The sequence below is a fragment of the Symphalangus syndactylus genome, chromosome 11, assembly GCF_028878055.3.
Source record: "Symphalangus syndactylus isolate Jambi chromosome 11, NHGRI_mSymSyn1-v2.1_pri, whole genome shotgun sequence".
Classification (NCBI taxonomy): domain Eukaryota; kingdom Metazoa; phylum Chordata; class Mammalia; order Primates; family Hylobatidae; genus Symphalangus; species Symphalangus syndactylus.
Genome location: NC_072433.2, coordinates 48,992,964 through 49,010,383, shown reverse-complemented (window position 1 = coordinate 49,010,383; position 17,420 = coordinate 48,992,964). Strand labels below are relative to the sequence as shown.

The 17,420-nt window shown below is 40.3% G+C and overlaps 2 protein-coding genes across 8 annotated transcripts in view; one reads left to right on the top strand and one right to left on the bottom strand.

Annotated features, from left to right (window-relative positions):
* LOC129493420 (protein FAM153B-like) overlaps positions 1-5,187 on the bottom strand; it is a 32,527-nt gene extending 27,340 nt beyond the window's left edge. For 5 of the 7 annotated variants that reach the window (XM_063612757.1, XM_063612758.1, XM_063612760.1 and 2 more), the window contains exon 1: positions 4,976-5,161. In XM_063612757.1, the coding sequence (XP_063468827.1) occupies positions 4,976-4,997 (22 nt within the window). In that variant the 5' untranslated portion in view covers positions 4,998-5,161. Of the gene's footprint in view, positions 1-4,975 lie in introns of all 7 variants that reach the window. The other 2 variants (XM_063612761.1, XM_063612759.1) reach the window with 2 other exon arrangements.
* A 5,018-nt stretch (positions 5,188-10,205) lies between these two features.
* LOC129492962 (myotubularin-related protein 2-like) lies at positions 10,206-12,392 on the top strand. Its single transcript, XM_055298526.2, is given in 3 exon segments — positions 10,206-10,285; positions 10,464-12,235; positions 12,238-12,392. Coding segments are annotated over 3 exon segments (1,929 nt in total). The 3' UTR covers positions 12,315-12,392.
* The last annotated feature ends 5,028 nt before the right edge of the window (positions 12,393-17,420 follow it).

Here is a 17,420-nt window from a genome sequence, read left to right as displayed (position 1 = left end):
TTGGAAAAGAGTAAACAAATACATTAGGAGAACAGAATGGAAAAACCAGAAATAGCAATCATGGTATAGCAGTGAAAAAACAAAAAGGAAAAGAAAACTCAGAAATAAATATCCACACAGTTAAGTGATCTTTAACAAATAAGCAAAGTTCAGTTAAAAAAGTAGTCTTCTTAATACATGTTTCCAGAACACCTGGATATTTATTTGAAAAGAAATAAATAAGGCATAGGCCCTGCAACTTTTCAAAAAATTCACTCAAAATGGATCATAAACCTAAATGTAAAATGCAAAATTTAGAATTTTTGGAATATAACACAGGAGAAATTCTAGACATCATTGGCTTTGGCAATGAGAATTCAAATACGATACCAAATGTATAACCTGTGAATGAGAAAATGGATAGATTGGATTTTATTGAAATTTATTCTGTTTTATGAAAGATATTGTTAAGTGAATGAGAAGACAGACTAGAACAGAATATTTACAAAATACAAATTTGATAAAGAAATAGAGTTCAAAACACATTTAAAAACTCTTTATGAAAAAAACAATTAAAAAAATGAACAAAAAATTGGAAAGACGCCTCACCAAAGATACACAGCAAATAAGCATATGACAAAATATTCAACATTATGTGTTTCTAGGGAATTCCAAATTAAGACAAAAATGAAGTTCCACCCTATAACTAAGGTAAAACATAAAACCCTGATACCGCTAAATGCTGGTGAAAGTATGAAGCAATCTGAACTCTTCTTCACTGTGTAATAAGAAATATTTAATGAAAAAATCTCAGCCATTTGGAAGACAGTCTGGTATGTTCTCACAAATTTAAACAAGGTCTTACCATACCATTCAGCAATTACACTCCTGAACATTTACCCAGATGAGTTCAAAAGTGATATCTACATAAAAGTCTTCACAAGAACATTTGTAGCAGCCTTATTCATAATTGCCAAAAACTAGAAGCAACCATAATGTGCCTTTCAATACGTGGTTGGGTAGACTCTAGGATATTCATACAATAAAATGCTATGCAGAAATGGCCACATAGCATATGATTCCAAGTAAATAACATCCTGGAAAAGGCAAAACTATAAAGAAAGTAAAAAGAATCAATGGAGAGAAAGAGAAATTAAGAGGTGCGGAAGATTGATGCACAGATGAAGCACAGGATTTTCAGGACAGTGAAATTCTTCGGTATAATATTGTGATAGGGAATGCATGACACACAACTGTAAAATACAAAGAGTGAATGCTAACATAAAGTAGAGATGTTAGTAAATATTAATGTTTTTCTTTATCAGTTCTCTTCACCACCAAACATAATACACTGGCTCATCAACTGTATTAAATATACTTCATAAATGCAAAAACTTAAAAACAGGGGAAACTATGAGCTGCGGAGAAGGAGTACATGGGAACTTACTATGACATCTACTAAATTTTTCTGTAAACCTAAAACTGCATTGAAAAATTGTCTATCAAATAAAAAAGCAAATAAATTAGAAATCCATGGAAGACTCATAATTATGAAAAGAGAAAACATCACATACAGAATAATGACATTTTCATAGAACATAAAATAAAATGTACTAACATAGGGATACATACACAGGTTCTAAAACTATGAAGAGAAAAATTATCATATAATTCACAATACTGGTGTAATTTGGAGAGAAATGGATGGATTCAGCCTCTCAGAATCATTTCAAGTGAGTGTGTCCAGTGAAGGCTTCTTCCAAGTCTGACTGGTTGTCATTACACAAGCATTCCCTTCACAGTGGTACAGTTGACTGCAATTGTTTTTTACATTTACTGCATATGTAATATTTGTAGGAAGTGTCCAGAATAGAAGCTCAATACACAAATCTCAGCAAATTTTGAATTGCTAGCAACAAGCTATTGAAAGTCAATTTATAGAAGATGCCTATTAAAACTAATTTTCCTGAAGTCCTGAAATATGTGTAACAAATAGTTTAAAACTATTATAACAGAAAAACTAGACATTAAAAGACATCAATGTATAATAAAATAAATGGAAAGACAACATAAGTATTTAAAAAAAAAGACTAAACGTCACCATGGTCTAAACTCTCCCAAATAGTTCTCTTTTATGAAGTTTCATGAAATTCACAAACAAGTTTGTTTTGTTTGTTGGTGAACTAAAGAAAACCTACTTCTAAAAACTCAGAGAGCACAAAAATGTCTAAGAATAGCCAAGATGTACAAAACACTCTTAGGGAGTGTTATAGATTATCGAAGGGAATTAGTACCATTATAAAAAGATGTACCTATCTATCCCTTTCAGACAACAAAAATGCCATTTAATTATTATTCTATGATAACAAGTTATTTAGTAAACACATAATCATATTTGAGTACTTGACAAGGTAGTCCAACAGAATTTAGTATTCATATGCCATGTTCAGATAAGGAAACTCTCCACCCTAATATTTGAGCAAATCTATTTAATTTATCAATTTATCATGCTTTTTAACAAACAGAAATGTATTCATTTTCAACAGCCATAATAGAAGCTACAATTTCTTCCCCTGCTAGAATTCTTGAGTAAAATCCCTAGAATTCCATTTAAAATCATCCAAAGGAAAAGAACAGATGTCAGAAACCTATCACACATGCTCAGGGAAAGAAAAAAGGTGAAGAACTTTTAACGAATGAAAAATAATCCATTTTTTGAAAACTGACTGATTTTTTGCTCCTTTGGAAATATTGCATTTATCTCTCAAACTCCATTTATGAAATGCATTTTATATTTCATGAAAGATAGAGGCTCAAATAATAGAACAAATCCTTTCAAGTTGACAAACCCAGGGAGGGTGGTGCTGGCTGGAATACAGACACTTCTGACTCCAGGGTCAAGTCAGCTCATCTCATCATGTGACACATCCTCCTATCCCCCTCCTGCTCACTGAAGTGCTCAACGACCACCCTCCCAGGAGACACTGCACTGTGCCTGCTGTGTGACCACAATGTATTTTGCTTAGCACGTTCTTCCACCACCTCACTGTGGTAGGTTTTCCTTGTCCTTTATTATAGTCACCCACCCCGTCCCCCCCCACCCCCCACCCCCCACCAGCCTTCAAAGTCTAAGAAAATTCAGAAGGCAGTAATTATGTCTGTCTTTCCCCTCAGTACCACTATCCAACTCACTGCACACCAATTTTATTTCCAAGGAATGAAAACTGGGCTTGAGGGAAGAAAATTTTCATACCCCAAGGGGTTTGCTTTTTTTTTTTTTTTTTTTTTTTTGAGACGGAGTCTCTCTCTGTTGCCCAGGCTGTGGTGTGCAGGGACGCAATCTCAGCTCACTGCAAGCTCCGCTTCCCGGGTTCACGCCATTCTCCTGCCTCAGCCTCCCGAGTAGCTAGGGCTACAGGCGCCCGCCACCATGCCTGGCTAATTTTTTGTGTTTTTAGTAGAGACGGGGTTTCACCGTGTTAGCCAAGATGGTCTCGATCTCCTGACCTAGTGATCCGCCCGCCTCGGCCTCCCAAAGGGCTGGGATTACAGGCGTGAGCCACCGCACCCAGCCGGGGTTTGCTTTTTATATGAAGAGTATACCAAAAGATTTCTCTCGGTACCAAGGCATTTGGCTGCTTCCCTGAGAGGCTTCACCCCTATACCTCAGGCTGTCCACTATGAGACGACTCTACAGCTGATATGCACTAGACACTCCAAAAGACATGCCTGCTGTGGAAATCTGGGATCATCCCCAGACAGTTCTGAAGCCCAGAAACAGGCAAAGACAGGAGAGTGGCTGAGGACATATCACCCTAAAGAGTTTTCAAAGGGGAACCACAACCCATAGATATCCTGAGAAGGTGTCAATGCCTAGGGAAGGTAAAAGGAGGAGAGGCACAAAGATCTCTTACATCAAAGTGTTGGGATTATTCTGTTTTTCTTCATGTGAAGTGTTCAAAAACATAAATATTTTAAAAAGTCATCCACAGCTCTGTGAAAATAGACAATTAAAATGCTTACATCTCTTTGAAATGTACAAGAAAGGACAAATAGTTTGTAATGTGAGGTGGAGAAAGAAAGTTGACATTTGGGAAGTTGGGGAATTAACTGGAGATGTAGTATTTTGCCGCAAGCCCTAGAATAGTTAGACTGGAGGAAAATACTGGTGGATTTGAGACCCTGCTTGACATACATTTGGGAAATGCAGAGAAAAACCAGTTCCCCCGTGGAGTGTTGAAATAATCAAATAGGAGAAAATTAGACTGAGGTGGCTATAGCTCCGACTTCCTATCTAGGGAAATTAAAATGTAGCTAAATATATTTATTGCAAATTACTAACTTAGAAAGGAAAGGAAATTCAGGCTTAATCAACCACAAATGGCTCTGATCACAGAACGAGAAAATTTCTACCTGGGTAGGTCCAAATAAGGCAGCTACATTACTACACCCAATGAATTACTGCATGTGTTTTACTTCTCAAGAACCTTACAAAAGCCTCTTACTCAAACCCCTCCCGGGGAATCCCAAACCGCAAACCAGGGCTGGAGGCCTCCCAATTCATTTGTCTGTTTGCTCGATTAAACTAATATTTGAATGGTGCCTCAGTTTAATTTTCAACAGGAGAAGGGAGAGACTGGGGACCCTCCGGGCCACAGCTCCCGCCATGCAGGAACCCCGCACCCCAAGTGGGGATTCCCCCGATGAACCTCCCGCGGTCCCCGCACAACCCGGGCAGAGGCGGGGCTGCGGGGGCAGAGTTGCCCAGAGAGGGGTCCTGATGGGGCCAAAGTCGCCGGGCAGGAACGAGCCAGGATGCCGGCCCCGCCGCACGCCGCAGCCAGAGGGGACAGAGGCCCGAGCAGCGCTGGAGGGGACTCGGGTCCCAGACCCTGGAGCTGACCCCAAGGGAGGAGGCCCGGTCCTGCCTCAGCCGGTTCCAGCCGGGACCAACCAACCGCCCAACCCCTTGGAAAGCCAGGCTGCCCACACTCACCATGTCCTGGCGTCCTCCTCATAAATTTCTCAGTTCGTGCAGGTCACTGAGCCACAGAGGCTACTGCACAGCCATTTAGGGCATCTAGGCGCGAAGGAGACAAAGCAATGGAGACCAGAGGGGACCCGGAGCCAGGAGCGCAAACTCAGGAAACAAAGGACCAGCCAGGCGAGGAAGACCGCCCCCACCTCTGCAGTTCATCACCTGATGACAGTTTTCACCCCAGCACCAGTGATTGGATAATAGGGTTTCAGGCTCCGCCCCTTCAGGTCCTGAGTGACAGAAGATGTGCGCCAACTCGTGGCCAGGTGAGGACAGAGTGGAAAGTTCCAAGCTGCAGCACCTGTGAGGCAGGACTTCCTCCTTCTGCTGAAGCCCGGCCCTCACTGTGGGACGTTTGCATTTAACCTTGCATATAAGGTTATTTTTATTTAGAAATTACATACATGTGGCCAGGCATGGTGGATCTCACCTGTAATCCCAGCACTTTGACAGGCTGAGGCGAGAGGAACTCTTGAAACCAGGAGTTTGAGACCAGTCTGGACAAGATAGTGTGGGCGCACCGCCCCTGCCTTTTCTACAAAAAAAAAAGAGAGAAAATATTAGCCAGGCGTGATCACACTTGTCTGTGGTCCCAGCTAGGCCACTGTACTGCAGCTTGGGTGACAGAGCAAGATCCTCTTTCTCTTTCTCTGTCTCCCTCACTTTGTGTGTGTGTGTGTGGGGTGTGTGTGTGGGTGTGTGTGTGTGTGTGTATTATTCAAAGTGAAAACAATATAATGACAATTATTTTATTTATTTTTTTATTTTTTGAGACGAAGTCTAGCTCTGTCACCCAGGCTGGAGTGCAGTGGCATAATCTCGGCTGACTGTAACCTTCGCCTCCCGGGTTCAAGTGATTCTTCTGCCTTAGCCTCCTGAGTAGCTGGGACTACAGGTGCGCTCCACCACACCCAGCTAATTTTTTGTATTTTTAGTAGAGATGGGGTTTTACCATGTGGACCAGGCTGGTCTGGAACTCCTGACCTCGTGATCCGCCCACCTCGGCCTCCCAAAGTGCTGGGATTACAGACATGAGCCACCGCACCCGGCCATTTTATATTTATTTTTTGAGAGAGGGTCTCACTCTGTCACCCAGGCTGGATTACAGTGGTGCAACCTGGGCTCACTGCAACCTCTGCCTCCCAGGTTCAAGCGATTCTTCTGCCTCAGGCTTCCAAGTAGCTGAGATTACAGGCATGCACCACCGTGCCGGGCTAATTTTTGTATTTGTAGTAGAGATGGAGATTCTCCATGTTGGCCAGGTTGGTTTCAAACTCTGGGGCTCAAGTGATCCACCCGCCTCGGCCTCCCAAAGTCCTGGGATTACAGGCATGAGTCAGCAAGGGCTTGGCCAATGAGAATTATTTTTAAATTTTAGATTTTACGATCTTTCTGGCCTCTTGACTTTTGACGCAGCCTAAACTTTTAAAATAGGCAATCCTGCGTTGTAGCAATGTGCAATACAAGTAATAGAAGTAAAATGTGGCAGTATGAAAAATACCTTCTAGGAAAATTGCAATCAAATGACAGCAAGACTGGTCAGAATTATGCAAAGTACACATTAAGCCAAAACTGAAATAAGAGACAAAGAAGGATATTATATAATGATAAAAGTGTCGATTTACTGGGGAAATTGTATTAATAATATATACACACTTCACCTCAGGGTTCCCAAGCATATAAAGCTAGCCTTGACACAAATGTAAAAAGAAATAGATATGCAAAAATACTAAGAGTCACAATTACCCTACTATCAGTAATGAATAATGAAATCAGACAGAATATTAACATGAGAACAGAGGATTTGAATAACACTGCAAACTGTGTAAACCTAAAAGACATAGAAAACACTACTCACAGTGAACAGAAGTGAAAAAGAAAAAGAAAAAAAAAGACACTCCACACAACAACATCAGAATACACCATCTTTTCAATAGGTCATGAAACCTTCTCCTGGGTAGATGACCTACTAGGACACAAAACAATTTTACTAAAGTTTAAAATATTAAAATATGGGCTGGAATGGTGGCTCATCCCTATAATTTCAGCATTTTAGGAGGCTGAGGTGGGAGGATTGAGTGAGTTTAGGAGTTCAAGTCCTGCCTGGGCAGCATAAGGAGACCGTGTCTCTACAAAATAAAAAAAAAATTAGCTGGGCATGATGGCACATACTTGTGCTTCCAGCTACTCAGGAGGCTCAGGTGGGAAGATTGCTTGAGCCTGGGAGATCCAGGCTGTGGTTAGCCATGATTGAGCTGCTGTGCTCCAGCCTGAGCAACAGAGCAAAACTCTGTCTCAAAAAAAAATGATTAAAATATTACAAACTATCATTTTTATTAAAAGGGAATAAAATTAGAAATTAATAGTGGAAGAAATACTGGAAAATCTACAAATATTCAGAAATTAAACAACACACTCTTGTGGTTTTTTTTTTTTTTTTCTTTGAGACAGAGTCTTGCTGTGTTACCCAGGCTGGAGTGCAGTGGTGCAATCTCAGCTCACTGTAACATCTGCCTCCTGTTTTTAAGTGATTCTCTTGCCTCAGCCTCCCAAGTAGCTGGGACTAGAGGTGCCCGCCACCATGACTGGCTGATTTTTTTTTTTTTTGAAATGGAGTCCCACTCTGTTGCCCAGGCTGGAGTGCAGTGGCGTGATCTTGGCTCACTGTAACCTCTGCCTCCCAGGTACATGAGATTCTGCTGCCTCAGCCTCCCAAGTAGCTGGGATTACAAGTGCCTGCCACCATGCCCGGCTAATTTTTTGTATTTTTAGTAGAGACAGGGTTTCACTGTGTTAGCCAGGATGGTCTTGAACTCCTGACCTCATGATCTGCCCACCTCGGCCTCCCAAAGTGCTGGGATTACAGGCATGAGCCACCGCACCCGGCCACAATCGGCTAATTTTTGTATTTTTTAGTAGAGAAAAGATTTCTCCATGTTTGCGAGGCTGGTCTTGAACTCCTGACCTCAGGTGTTCTGCCTACCTCAGCCTCCCAAAGTGCTGGGATTACAGGCATGAGCCACTGCGCCCAGCCAACAACACACTCTTGAGCATGCTCCTGTTCAAGGTTTGGAAGATAATATTGTGAAGACATCCACATTACCCAAAGTGATCTAAATCAAATTTTAACTGTCATTTTATTTTGTGGAAATGCAAAAAAAAAATTCTAAAACTTATATGGAATCTAAAGGGACTATAAAGGGCCAAACAACCTTCAAAAATAGAAATAATACTGGAGTCATCCCACTCCTGGACTTCATAATGTATCACTATGGTAATACTATGATAATACAGGGTAAAACTATGGTAGCCAAACTGATTGGAACCGGCATAAAGGCAAGACAGACAGACCAATGGAACAGAATAGAGCACAAAAAAAAGCTCTCAAATATATGGCTAAGTGAAGAGTTATTTGTATATCCATATGCATTGCAGAATTATTCACAAAAGTGGATAGGTGGAAGCAACCCATACCTCCCTCAATGAGTGAGTGGATAAAGACAATTTGGAATATACAAATAATGAAATACTATCCAGTTTTTTAAAAGCAGATGATCTGATAATTTTTACACTAAGGATAAATCTTGAGGACATTATGTAAGTAAAATAAGCCAGTCACAGAAGGACAGACACTGTGTGATTCCTGTTAAATAAGACATCTAAAGTAGTTAAACTCCTAGAAACAGAAAGTAGAATAGTATTAGTCAGAGCCTTAGGGGAGGAGATAAAGGGGTAGTTGTCGTTTCATGGGTATTGAGTTTTAGTTTTGCAACAGAAAAACATTCTAGATATATGTTGCATAACCATGGGAATATATGTAATATTATTTAACTATGTACTTAAAGTATTTAAGTATATAAATCTTATGTGTTTTTCACTATATAAAAAAAGAAAAACTTTCTAAAGAGATATGTATTTATAAATCTTTTCAAAAATTACCATCAACTCATAAAAATGTCAGACAAACAATAAAGAGCCCAGGTGCAGTGGCTCATCCATGCAACCCAAACACATTGGGAGGATGAGGAGGGAGAATAGTTTGAGGCCAAAAGTTGGAGACCAGCCTGGGCAACGTAATAAGACCTCATGTGCAATTCATAAGCAGAAGCAAACAGGCAAATCAAGAAATAAATGAAACTTAAAACATCACACTCTTGACCTCATGTTCAAGGGTCAGAAAATTTAATATTATTAAGATGTCAATACTACTCACAGTGAAGCACAAATTCAAAGTATTTTCTTTCAAAATCCAAGTGTTACATTTTTGCAGAAATGTTATTTTAAGTCCTAAATTTCATATGGAATCTCAAAGGACAATGAGGAGCCAAAATCACTTTAGAGAAGAACAAAGTTAGAGGTATCACACTTCCTGATTGCAAAACAGATTACAAAGCTATGGAGATACAAACAGAAAGACAAATAGCTCATGGAACAGAATAGAGAACCCAGACATAAACCCTCATGAATATCATCAAATACTTCAATCAAGTTGCCATGACTGAGCAACGGGGAAAGAACAGACTCTAACAGATAGTGTTATAAAACTGAATATCAAAATGGACGAAAATGAAATTGGACTTTTCACTTGCACCATATACAAAAATATCTTCAACAAATCAAACACTTAAATTTATGTAAGATAGCTATACAACTCTTAAAATAAAATATAGGGTAAACAGTCATGACATTTGTCTTTGTAATTTTTTTTTAATATGACATTAAAAGCAGAAGTAACAAGAAAAAAAAAGAGAAATGAGACTACATCAAATGCCACCTAAGGGCCTGACGTGGTGGCTCACGTCTGTAATCCCAGAACTTTGGGAGGCCAAGGTGGGTGGATCATCTGAGGTCAGGAGTTCAAGACCAGTCTGGCCATCATGGTGAAACCCCGTTTCTACCAAAAATACAAAAAGTAGCTGAGCGTGGTGGTGGATGCCTGTAATCACAGCTACATGGGAGGCTGAGGCAGGAAAGTCGCTTGAACCCAGGAGGCAGAGATTGCAGTGAGCTGAGCTGTTGCCGTTGCACTCCAGCCTAGGCAACAAGAGCAAAACTTGGTTTCAAAGATAAAAAAATAAAAAAAAAAAGAAGGGCTGTGGCCTCTGCCGGAGCACTCTGCCCTCCACTTCTCCCACCCTGCAGCCTCGAAGACCGCTTCAGCCTTTACCTCTGCTGCCCCTGCTGTGCCATGGAGAAGAGCCCAAGCTGCCAGAGTCTTGGCTCCCAGCAGGTGGCGGCTTGGCCGCCCACTATGGACTCTTTGTCCAGGGTCAACTGTATTATGAAGAAGTAATTCCAGGAGGCTATCACCTGAACCAGTAAAGCTTGGATTATGCCCAAGGGAAGGAGATAACCTGGATACAGATGACCAGAAAGCATTATGTTAAGAGCCATTGACATTTGAAGATCATCAGAAGGGAAGATAAAACATCTCAAAAATTGTAATTGCCTCCACTTCTCATTCAGAGAATTCAGTGCATACAAAATCAGCTTCTGTTGTATCATCAGATTCCATTTCAACTTCTGCCAACAACTTTTCTCCTGATTTTAGGGTCCTGAGGGGGCCTAACAAGTTAGCAGAAATGGTAGAACCACTCTTGCTTCAAGGAGAAAATATTAAAGACATGGCCAAAGATGTAACTTGTATATGTCCATTCACTGGTGTTGCACGAGGAATTCTGACTGACACAAATCATAGGTTATACTTCAAAACCATGGGACGGGATCCCCCAATTTTTTTAGATGCTTCTCTTGGTGTGATAAGTAGAGTAGAAAAAATTTGTGGTGCTTCTAGTCGAGGTGAAAATTTTTATGGACTAGAAACTGTGTGTAAGGATATTAGGAATGTATGATATGCTCATAAACCTGAGGGGCAAACAAGAATATCCATATTTGAGAATCTAATGAAATATGCATCTCCTGTCTCTAATAACCTGCCTCTTTTTGCTTTTGAATACAAAGACGTATTCCTGAAAATGGGTGGAAGCTATATATATACTATTTTGGAGTATAGAAGGCAGGGAATTCCAAATGAAAGGTGGAGAATAACAAAGATAAATGAACGATATGAACTTTGTGATACATACCCTGCCCTCCTGGTTGTGCCAGCAAATATTCCTGATGAAGAATTAAAGAGAGTGGCATTCTTCAGATCAAAAGGACATATCCCAATTTTATCACGGAGTCATCCTGAAAGTCAAGCCACAGTCACTCGGTGTAGCCAGCCCACGGTTAGAGTGAGTGGAAAGCGAAACAAAGATGAAAAATACCTTCAAGCTATCATGGATTCCAATGCCCAATCTCATAAAGTCTTTATATTTGATGCCCAGCCAAGTGTTAACGCTGTTGCCAATAAGGCAGAGGGTGGAGGTTATGAAAGTGAAGATGCCTATCAAAATGCTGAACTAGTTTTTCTGGATATCCACGATATTCGTGTTATGAGAGAATCATTACAAAAACTTAAGGCGATTGTGTACGCCAACATTGGGGAAACTCACTGGTTGTCTAACACGGAATCTACTCATTGGCTAGAACATATTAGGCTTATGCTTGCAGGGGCTCTTAGGATTGCTGACAAGGTAGAGTCAGGGAAGATGTCTGTGGTAGTGCATTGCAGTGATGGCTGGGATCGCACAACTCAGCTCACTTCCCTTACCATGCTCATGTTGGGTGGATACTATCGAACCATCCGAGGATTTAAAGAAGTCCTTGTGGAGAAAGAATGGCTAAGCTTTGGACATGGATTTCAAGTAAGAGTTGGCCATGGAGATAAGAACGATGCAGATGCAGACAGATCACCTGTTTTTCTTCAATTTATTGACTCTGTCTGGCAGTTGACAAGACAGTTTCCCACCACATTTAAATTCAATGAGTATTTTCTCATTACCATTTTGGATCACCTCCACAGGTGCTTATTCAGAACATTCCTCTGTAACAGTGAACAACAAAGAGGAAAAGAGAATCTTCCAAAAGGGACTGTGTCGCTGTGGTCTTACATAAATAGCCAACTGGAAGACTTCACTAATCCTCTCTATGGGAGCTATTCCAATCATGACCTTTATCCAATAGCCAGCATTTGCCACCTAGAGCTCTGGGTGGGATATTACATAAGGCGGAATCCACGGACGAAACCACAGGAACCTATTCACGACAGATAAAAAGAACTTTTTGCTAAACGAGCAGAGCTTCAGAAAAAAGTAGAGGAACTACAGAGAGTGATTTTAACAGATCAATCTCATCCTCAGAGACAGCCAACTCTCCTGCACAATGTGTCACTCCTGTCCAAACTGTGGTATAAAGGATTGTAAGATCAGGGGCATCATTGCTACACACTCTTCATTACACTGGCAGCTCTATGAGTAGAAAGTCTTCCGAATCTAGAACCCATCTATGAGAGAAAGTTCACTCACTTTATTTATTTTAAATCTCTCTAGGATGAGTTTAGAACTGTAGCAGTGCAGGTGGCTTAAGTGAAATAACTCCATATGTAATTACATGATTATGGCACTAATCTTTTAAGTATCCAAAGAATATTAAAATACCTCAATCCTGGATCCACAGTGAGAATAAGTTTCTATTAAAAGGCAAATGCTGTTACAAATTTTGGCATCAGGTGATATTAAAATAAAACCATTTAGAAATACACTCTGTGCTCACTGTGCAGAGAAACATCAGTTTTCAAACCACTGGGCCTTGAAGTCATGACAGATCAAAATTATCTGATACCCTTTCTCCATTCTAGGTTTTTCTTTTTTGCAGTAATTGATTTACCTTGATCACTTTTCAGCTTCCATATTCTTCATATAGTAAAAGGCAAAGTGTTGAAGATATTATTGTGTAGTAGTAGTTGAAAATTGTTGCTGTCATTATTTACATACTTAACAGGTATTAGCAAGTTGATCCAAAATTAGAGGCCTTATGGATGTGCTTGGGGGAAGATGAAGGGGAGGAAGTAGCCATACAGGGGTTCAAAGAATTCCATGCCCTTCAGATTAGCCCAATTACCAGAAACATCATGGAAGATATTTTAAAAACTAATTATTTACTACAGTGTATTTCACTGGTTTTGTGTTTTCTGAATACACAGAAGCTAATTGGCAAGTTTGTAAGAAGTATTTAAAAATCTTACTATGATTGACACTTTTTCTGAAGCTTGTATAAATAGCTTATGGTGAGAAGTACTATGCTCAAATTTTACATTACGTTTTTATCTTTGCAAATCCTATAATTCCGCCGAATGATTAAGTCTACCGAAGAACATATTACATGTAAAAGATGCATTACAATTGCAAAGCCAGTAAAAGAAATCTTGCTTCACTATTCACTTGCTACAAGTAAGAGTTTGGTGCTGGTAGAAACATTTGATTTTGATATCTATTTTATTCTATATAAGAGCCATACGTAATGTACTGTTAACAAAGGAGCTTCTGTCCCTTGGTCTTTTAATTAAAAGAAATTCCAAGTGACTTTTAAACTTTAAAAAAGAAAAAAAAAGCCACCTAAGAAATGAGAAAAAATATTGCAAATAATATATTTGAAAGAAGTTAATATCCAGAATGTATAAACAGCTTTTAAACTCAACAAAAAAGTGAATAACCCAATTTAAAAATGGGCAAAACTCTCAATAGATGTTCCTAGAAACCGCATATACAAATTCCCAAGAAGAATTTGAAGAGATGCTCAAAATTACGAATCTTTAGAGAAATAAAAGCAAAATCTTAATGAGCTATTACCTCACACTCATTAGGATGGCCACTGTCAAACCAGAAAAAATAACAAATGTTTTCAAGGATGTAGAAAAATTGGGACACTTGTGCACTGATGGTAAAAAAAAAATAGTAATAATGCAGACATTATAAAAAATAGTACAGAGGTTTCTCAGAATTTCTGGATATCTAACTAAATGTGCAAAGCAGGACCTGAAAGAAACATTTGCACAACCATGTGTATAACAGAACTACTCTCAAAATACAAAAGGTAGAAGCTACTTAAATGTCCCCTGATAGACAAATAAGTAAAGAAAATATGATATATGCATTTTATGATACATATTTTATCATATAATACATATTTTATCATATGGTATACAATGAAAAATTATTTAAAAAGGAAATCTTATCACATGCTACAATAACAATAAATGTTTAGGACATGATGTTAAGTGAAATATGCCAGGAAACAAAGTGACAGTGAGTGTATGATTCCACCTACGAGATATCTTAAGTAGTCCAATCATAGAAACAGAAAGTAGAAGGTGTTTGTCTGGGGCTTAGGAGAAGGCAAAATGGGCAGTTGTTGTTTAATGGGTATTAAGTTTTAGTTTTGCAGTGGAAAAGCTCTGGAAGCCTGTTGCATAACAATGCGGATATATGTAATACTACTAAATTATGCAATTACAAAGGTATAGAATCATAAATTGTGTTATGTGTTTTTATTACAATTAAAAATATGGTAAAGTGAAACACAAAAGAGATACAGACTTATAAACTTTTGAGAATATTACCTTCAAATTACAAAAGTATTTTCCTCACATAAACATAATATGGATTCATCAATAAATACATGGGTGAATTAAGAGTATTTACATGACTACTCTCCTGAACAAGATAAAACAACTTTCCACACCAGCCAGAAAAGAAATATGCAAGATAAGTTGTGAAGAAATGGAATATATTTATAGAGACAAACAAACATACCTGCTTTTACTGGTGATAGATATGGCTGATTCGTATTTTAATTAAACCCCGCATTGACTTAACGTGTGCACATAGAGATGCAGATTTATATCCAAAATCACAATACGTAGGTAAAACCAAACACAATACACGAGTGTCAAGGAATCTGTCCTAAAAAAGAAACACAGTAATACTAAATTGCAAAACAAGAATGAGAGAAACATTAACCAATAAACTCCTACATAAAACATAGATGTACTATTAGGGAAGAATCCTCCTAGATAACTACAGTTTTCAACTGTGACTGTGCACCCGTGGTGAGCAGGGATTTTGAATCATGACTGCGTTGGGGAACGCTCAAGGGGGCAGACAGTGCCACCTCCAGAGAGGCCACTGCTGCGATATGGAGCACACCGAGCAGTGCGGGTTGGAGCAGCTGAAGCGCCGGCTCGGGAGTCTCCGAGGGCGCCCCCGCCCAAGAGACACCGCTCATGGCCTCGAGCGCCCGGCAGGACACCGCCACTCTGGGGTGCCTCCTCTTCCTGCTGCTGCTGCTGCCCTTGCTGCGGTCCTCTGCGCCTGCAGTCCCCACTGGGTGCCTGACTCCTTCCTAGAGTGCGGAGGTCCTGTTCCTTCTAGAGCGACAGACAACTTCTCCCGGCCTCCTTCCTTGCTCCCCCGGCAGGTGCAGGACCCGAGATCTGAGCTGGTCCCGCGTCTCTGCGGAGCTGGGCGCCCGATTGTGAAAACAAGGAGGCGAGCTGCTGGGAGAAGGGGCAACAGAAACGCCAGGCTCATGGGGCCGCTGGCGGCGACGCGGACAGCGCTGGCTGCTGCCTAGACCAGATGGTCAGAGGTACCAGAGGTCGCCATCGTCCCCACCCTTTGTCCCCTAACCGGCATTCATACATTCTGTGCTCAAGAAAGGGAGGCGGCAGCAGGAGCTGCTGCTCCAGGAGGCGGAGTGGCCTGGCAGGGGGCACACAGTTGCCATCTGCTGCCAGCCGATCTTGTCTGCAGCCTGGGCCCGTGAATGCTCCCCCTTGTACAGGACTCACTGCAGCCGTTGTCCTGCTTGCTCCCCCGCCTGCTGTGCAAAATGCTCAGGTACCAGATCTCCGGCATTCTTGGCAAGTGTAGCGCGGTGGGGAGGCAGCAGGGAAGAGGGGTTTGCCAAGAGCCCTGAAGAGAGGTTCTTGGCATAGGGAGGAAAGAGAGGTGGCTGGCTGGTTCTAGTTGTAGGTAGGGGAGCGGCAAACCCTATGGAACCTTGTCTTTTCAGGAAGACTTCGGTTCAATTTTTTTAAACTGTTTCTTATTTCTTTATTATTATTATTATTTTTAGCAACTAACATCTGCATTTTTTAAAATTTTACTTTAGGTTCCGGGATACACTTGCAGAACGTGAAGGTCTGTTACATAGGTATACACTTGCCATGGTGGTTTGCTGCACCTATCAACCCATCATCTAGATTTTAAGCCCCACCTTCATTAGTATTTGTCCTAATGTTCTCCTTCCCCTTTCCCCCATCCACTCCCCCAGACAGGTGCCAGTGTGTGATATGCCCCTCCCTGTTTCCATGTGTTCTCATTGTTCAGCTCCCACTTATGAGTGAGAACATGCAGTGTTTGGTTTTCTATTCTCGAGTTAGTTTGCTGAGAATGATGGTTTCCAGCTTCATTCATGTCCCTGCAAAGGACATGGACTCACTCTTTTTTATGCCTGCAGAGTAGCATGGTACATGTGTGCCACATTTTCTTTATCTAGTCAATCATTGATGAGTAGTTGGGTAGATTCCAAGTTTTTGTTATTGTAAATAGTGCTGCAAAGACATATGTATGCGTCTTTATAGTAGAATGATTAAAGAGCTTCTGCACAGCAAAATAAATTATCATCAGAGTGAACAGGCAACCTACAGAATGAAAGAAAATTTTTGCAATCTATCCATCTAACAAAGATCTAATATCTAGAATCTACAAGGAACTTAAAACAAATTTACAAGAAAAAAACAAGCCCTATCAAAAAGTGGGCAAATGATATAAACAGACACTTCTCAAAAGAAGACATTTATGGGTCCAACAAACATATGAAAAAAAGCTCATCATCACTGGTCATTAGAGAAATGCAAATCAAAACCACAGTGAGATATCATCTCACAGCAGTTTGAATGGCAATCATAAATTTATTTCTAAGAATTTTATTTTTGAGTGCTATTATAAATGAAATTGTGTGGGCTTCTAAACCTTTGTGCCAGTCCAAACTCCTGTCTTTATTCTTAGTGACTCCAACAAAATTAGAAAGTGTCAAGTCATGCTATTGCCTTGAGAGAGTGGGAGAGAAGCCAGACCTTTAGAGTACAGTGGAGAGGTTGGGGTGTTTGATATGTGTTTCAGTTTTCTCTTTCTTTGCAGAGAAACTAATAGAGTGTATCTCTCACTTATTCTGCCTTATGAAAATGAGAGGATCTGAATCAAATCTGTAATATCTATAATATTTATTTGAATTCGTGAATTAACGAGGAGACTGGGAGGGACTAATTTCCTGCATCTGTGATTCCAGGTTTCATGGCCCTTCTTTTGCCCTGGTGGCCATTTAGCACCAGGTTTTAAACCATCTGTATTTGTACTGCTTCTCTATTTCTCACTGGACATTGCTGAGTTTGCAGATAGCGTTCCACGATTGTTTCCTAGCCTACATCTCTCTGGCATTGTCTCTCTGAATCTCTAGC